Source organism: Mesoplodon bidens (assembly GCF_964165515.1).
Source record: "Mesoplodon bidens genome assembly, chromosome: 3".
Classification (NCBI taxonomy): domain Eukaryota; kingdom Metazoa; phylum Chordata; class Mammalia; order Artiodactyla; family Ziphiidae; genus Mesoplodon; species Mesoplodon bidens.
Window position 1 is genome coordinate 51,265,771 of NC_138178.1, and position 6,000 is coordinate 51,271,770.

The 6,000-nt window shown below is 46.8% G+C and overlaps 1 protein-coding gene across 1 annotated transcript in view; it reads right to left on the minus strand.

Moving 5' to 3' along the window:
* Positions 1–1,029, minus strand: part of LOC308614738 (nuclear receptor ROR-alpha-like) — a 46,458-nt gene extending 45,429 nt beyond the window's left edge. Inside the window, exon 1 of the mRNA XM_081229377.1 lies at positions 862–1,029. Coding sequence (XP_081085503.1) covers positions 862–1,027 — 166 coding nt within the window. The 5' untranslated portion in view covers positions 1,028–1,029. The remainder of the gene's footprint in view (positions 1–861) is intronic.
* Between the last annotated feature and the right edge of the window lie 4,971 nt (positions 1,030–6,000).

Below are 6,000 nucleotides of genomic sequence, written 5' to 3' on the forward strand. Positions count from 1 at the left end.
TTTCTTTTCTGCTTGTTTGCTTTTGCAGACGCTCACTCCGAATGCGCGTGGAGCGCCCCACAAGACCGCCGCCCCGGGCGAGTTGACGCGCACACGCCCCCCGCCAAGATGGGCGTCCGGCTGCGAACCCCGGGTCTGCAAACTTGCGCATCTCCCCTCGCCGCGCCCGCTAGACAACTTGGCGAGCACCTCGCGCGCCCGCACCCTGCTTCCTCCAGCCCAATCTCCAAATCCCAAACCCAACGCCGTGCTCCAGAGAAGGTGCCCACGTCGCCCCCCAAGTCCAGGAGCGCCCCCTCTCCACCCCCGGAGCTGCCCTGGTCACTCACTCCTAACGCCCCCCTCAGCTCTGTGGGGAGCCGAAAACCCACCCCGTCTCGGGCTGCCGGGGCCAAGACTGTCAAGAGGAGAAAAGGTAAAGGGGGAAGAGGGTGGTCATAAACAGAATTTTTTTTCCCTTCCTTTCCTTTTTAAAGGACACTGCCGCTTTAAAAGTTTCTTTCCCGGGCCCCCACTCTCCGGTTCTCCGTATTTTGGGGAGCGTATTTAATTTCGGCAACGCGGCTTTCCTCCTCTCTTTGCAGAAAAATCAAAGCCAGGGGGTGAACCCGCCGGCTGTCAACCCTCCTGCCGCGTCCCCCGCCCCCCTCTCCTCCCGCAACCCGAGAACGGGCTGCAAAAGTTTGCAACATTTCTGGGGGGCCGAGGGGGGAGGGGAAGGGGGTGCTCCGAGCTCGGGGCGCCGGCGCAGGCTCGCGCGCGGCCCCCGACCCCGCGCCCCGGGCGCCCGCTCCCGGCCGCCCCCAGCTCCGCGCCGGGGCTCCCGCCGCCCCCTCCTCAGCCCCTCTCGCAGCCTCCTACCTCTGCTGGTGCTGGAATAGCTCTGTCTGCGCACCGGGGCGGGCGGCTCGCTCTTGCGGGCGGATTCCTGGTTCAGCGGGGTCTCCCTGGAGCCGGCGGCCGCGTCCGCGCCGCTGCTGCCCGGCTCGCTGGCGGCGGGGTCGGGGGCTGCCGGAGCTGACTCCATGTTTTTTCCCAATGTAGAGATCGCTGGAGATGGCGAGCTCCGAGACTCCCTCTATCTTCTGTTTTCGGAGCAACTCTATGGTACCAAAAAAAAAAAAAAAAATCGGAGAAGGAGACCGGGGAGAGCAAGAAGGAGAGAGCAGGCGGCGGCGGGCGGGCGAGAGCGCAAGGGAGCGCGCGAAGTGTGTCTGGGTGGACGTGTGTGTGCGCCGGAGAGGGGATGGGAGGCGGGTCTGGCCACAGGCAGCGCTAGCGAGAGCTTCTCCAGCCGGTCCCCACACCCACATTCCCCACCCTCCAGACCCCAGACCGAGAGCCACGGACTGGCTGCCAATTTTGGGAGGTGGGGAAAAGAGTGGAGGAGGAGGGGAGAGCCTCACGTGCCCCCCTAGCCCAGGGACAGAAATTAAGATTGGCGACAGTGATTCTGTACCTACTTCTGAGACTCTCTCGGGAGCAGAACTTGTCCCCATCCGCAGCCAGCCTGGAAAGAAACAAATCCGGTTATCCACGTTGGGGAATCGCAGGTAGCTCCCTGCCAGCCCAGACCAGGACTGAGGAGAAACTAAAAAGGAGTTAGACCTGGGCTGACACCCCAAGGAAGGCAGAGGATGGGAGGACGGAGGACGTGGCACTTCTTACTTTGCGATGGGACGTCCAGTGGGTTCCAGTATTGGATTGATATATGTGTCTAAAACACAATTTGTGAGTCTAGAATTGCCATGGATAGCCAATTTTTGGTATGGTTGAAAGAGGTCGCTTTCAGCTCCTTTGCTGTTTCCTCCGAGAAGGATCCAGAAACCACTTGGCAGGGCAATTTCTACTAAAGAAAACTTTGGCTTGTTTGGTCGAGGACTATCTAAACTGGATGAAATATGCCACACTGCATCTAGTTAATGCATGGCTGCTAATTGTCAATTCCCACTGGTACTATTGCTATAAAATGTACAGTCTCATCCATAAAAGATATACTGGAGAGGCGTTAATAACATCTGGATGATAAAATTCAGGTAATTAACAGCTTTTAATAAGTCACATCATTGTAGGCATCATTCCGCACTCACCCCCTTCCACTGAAACACGCCCATCAGGTGCTTAATGAAACCCAAGGGTAGTGAAGAATTGCATCAGTGTTACTTTGATCTGGAACTCCACTATGAAGGAAAAATACAAATTGGATGAGTGGAAAATATTCAGGTGGTAGTAGCCTGATTTCCCTGCCTCAATACTCAATCCACCATTTCCTCTTGCCTGCCGAGACACTGATGAAATCAGTACATTTTTAACACACGCCCACCTTCCTTTCAGAAGACTTGCAAATTTTGACAACAAAAAATATTGTTATATACCAGAAGGTGGCATAAATATGAGTATTTAGGGGGTGGAGAGGGAATTGGGGAACATTTTGCTTTTGCTAACTCCCTGGTTTGGAAAAATGCTTTTGAAAAATAAGAGGAAAAAAACCTAGTTAGATAATAGCTTAAGAGGAACCTCCATATGCCAAACTTCACACATGGTTTGTGTTACTGTTACTGATCTTGGTCTGATTTCAAATACACAATGCTATTTGCCATGGTCTGTGTGTTAATCAGCAAAACCTGTGGTCCACTCTTCGGAGTGATACAAATGAGATGTGAACAGTTCTGATACCTTAATCCAGTCTCTGCAAGGATCCCTGGCTTTTGCCTGTCTGTTGGCGCCTACAAACAATGCCATGATTGTCTCCTCCCTCCCAAATCAGATGTGTTGGTTTCCCCATACATCAAAGCACAGATTTCCAGAGCAGCCTTCACGCCATTTACAATGGGTCAGCCTGTTAATAACGTTCTTGATGCAATTGACCTAGCTTGTCACACTTGACTTTTCTAAGTAAACAAATATATCAAAGTGCATGGTTTAATAAACAAGTTCCTCTGGGACAGCAAGTATGTCAAAATACATCCACTGCTCCGTATTTATTTTAGAATATTTGGGAGAAAAGAAACTTTTCATATTAAATTTCACCAATGATTCTATTTGGGATGCAAGCAGCTTAAAAAATATCTCTGGCTCATTTTAGGTACCAATAGCAACTTATTAATATTTTGGGTGAAATCTATTCCCCTGGGCCTTTATGGGTTCTTTTGCTGTTTTCCTTGACTAAACTGGTATTTGTTTACCCAGGAAAGACCATCCTGAATATGGCCCCAGTGACCTTAGTTAAGATAGACTCCATATTCCCCTCAGGGTACCAAAAAGCCATTTCTCTTGCCTTCCTAAAACAATTACTGCTTCTGCAATTTAAAACAATTGGGAACTCAAGTGCTTTCCCTAAGGGAAAAATAAAAGTGAGTTAGATACATTCCTTGACTGTCAATCATTGTTACTAAAGTGTAAATTACCTCGATGGGGAAGCGTTTGAAACCTGAGAAGCACAGTGATTAAGTTTATATTTCTTTCCTTCCCTCATGTCCCTTCCCTGATTACTAATTATAAGGCTTTCCAATTTTCCAAATATTTGGAAAGATGGGAGCCTTCCTTAGACTCCGTTCATTGTGAAAAGCAATAGTGTTTGCTTAAAAATGGTTATTGTACTTTGCAGTACTGAGTTCTGAGACAGACAATGGCTTAGAAAAACCTATGCTTTGTAGAAGACGGAAACCTAAAAACCATTTTCTGTAGACTCCTCTTGCCCTCCCCAAACTCACCAGAACTCCCCTACCTCCTCTTCAATCACAGGCTCCCCTCTTAATGGTGACTCCAGTTTTTTCTTATTCCAAGGTCATTACTAGGAAGCTCAGAGTTGGCTTTGACTCCCCTCTCTCACTCCTGCACCTCGCTCTCCACAGCTGGCCAGACTCGCCAGTTGCTTTCAATTCTACCTCTGTGACATCTGCCCCTCCTTTCTGCAGCTAACACTCCAATTCCAGACATTATTGCTCGTCTAAACCATAACCTTCCAAATAACTGGCCTTTGGTCTTATAACCATGCTAATCCATCCCAGAAAGCATTGCCAAGTTCATTATCCTGAACTACAGTTCTCATTTCCCACCATGTCACTCCCCTGCTTACAAGACTTTAATGGCTCCCTATCGCCTATCCAATTAACTACTAACTAGTCAACACGGTATTCAAGGCTCTACCTCACTTATCCCTGCACTTCTGCACCAGGGATGGCAAATTGATCTCATCTCATGAAGGAACTCCTGAGGCTGTTTGGAAAGGTGTGGGCGGTGATTGATGAATGCTGTCTCCCATGGGTGGAGGGTTGGGAGCGGGACACTGGCGCCAGGAGTTTGCTAAACGGCCTGACATCCTTACATAATTCCTGCAATCCATGTGTAATCCTCAGACCAGGCCACGTGCTGCTCTCTACTCTTCCTGCTTGTAGTGCAGGACACAGGCACAGTTGCCTCTGCCTCTTCTGAAATGCCTTTTCTGCCTTCTCTGTTAATTGAATCCCTACCTTTCTTTAGAGGTCCATTCTAAAAGCCAACTCCTCTGTACAACCACCCCAGTTTACCCCAAACCAAATATTTGAACTGCCTTAGTACTGTGCACCCCTCTTAAGGCATCTGGTCTGCCTTGTGCTGTGGTTGGTTGAACATTTGCCTTACCCTTCCTGGTGGAAGATCCATTCCTAGAAAACAGGGGCTTTGCCCTTGCACACAGTAGGAACTTATTAGAGTTAGTGGATTTGAGGAATGGAATTGATGATCTAATCATAAGGTAGCATGTCCACACAGTGATTCCATTACACAACAAGAATGAAAACCAAAGTGTTTCAATTTTCAATCACTTGAAATAAGCTTTTCCTTCCTGGATAAAAGATTAGTTGACATGTATGGGCTGTTAAAATTTACATATGCAAAAAAATGTTGACAGTTATTTTCTTTGCATTTCTGGGAGAGGGAGAGAAGGAAAATTATGGAAATATATAGTAGAATTTCCTTGGGAGAGGGGAGCTTTCTACAACATACCTAAGAACAAAGAAGACAGAAAATTAAAACCAAGTGCCCAGGCAAGAAGTTTCTTTTCTTTCAAAAAAGCATCAAGAAACTGCAGCTGGACAATATGCTGAAAATAGAAGAAACTCAAACAAATATGCAGCACCACTCTTGGGCATGGGAGGGGCTCTCCATCCTGCTGCAAGTTTATAGGTTTATGGTCAGAGCAGCCCCAACCAGAAAAGTCCAGGTTAAGAACAGCACTTTGTTCAAATCAGAGGAGGACCGGTATAAATCTGAAGTCCTCATGGGTGGAACAGGAGATCCAGGCTTGCCAGATGCTTCAAAATAAAAAGGAAGATGAAGGCATGCAATGTCCACTTTGGATGATCCACTCCACCCCTCTTCCTATTTTGTAGAAGAGGGAACTAAAGTGACGTGCTCAAGACACCCAATTAATCCATGGCAGGGTGTGGAATCTTCCTATTACCTGAATTCAAGATCCAACTCTGCCACGTACTAGCAGTGTGGTCAAGGATGAGCCACTAACCATTTTTACGCCTGTGTTTCCTCATCTATAGATGAGGGTAATTAGGAGGGTTAGATAAGATGAGCCTTCTAAAATGCTTACCACTCAAATTTTTGCTATTATTGTTATGCATCTTTAATAAAATACTGTAAAAAACTGTACTGTCCAATGCAGTAACCACTAGCTGCATGTGGCTACTGACTACTTGAAATGTGGCTAATCCAAACTGAAATACATGATAAATGTTAAAAATCCACATTAGATTTTGAAGACAGTACAAAAAAATGTAGAGTGTCTCATTAATAATTTTATATTGAGTGCATGTTGAAATGACAATAGGTTGGATATATTGGGTTAAATAAAATATATTATTTAAATAATTTCATCTATTTTAACTTTTAAAAATCTGGCTACTGAAAATATAAGATTACTGTGTACTTTACATTATACATCTATCAGGGCTGGTATGGAATGTATCTGGTACATAGTAGGTATTCTAATGATTTAACTAGAGTAAT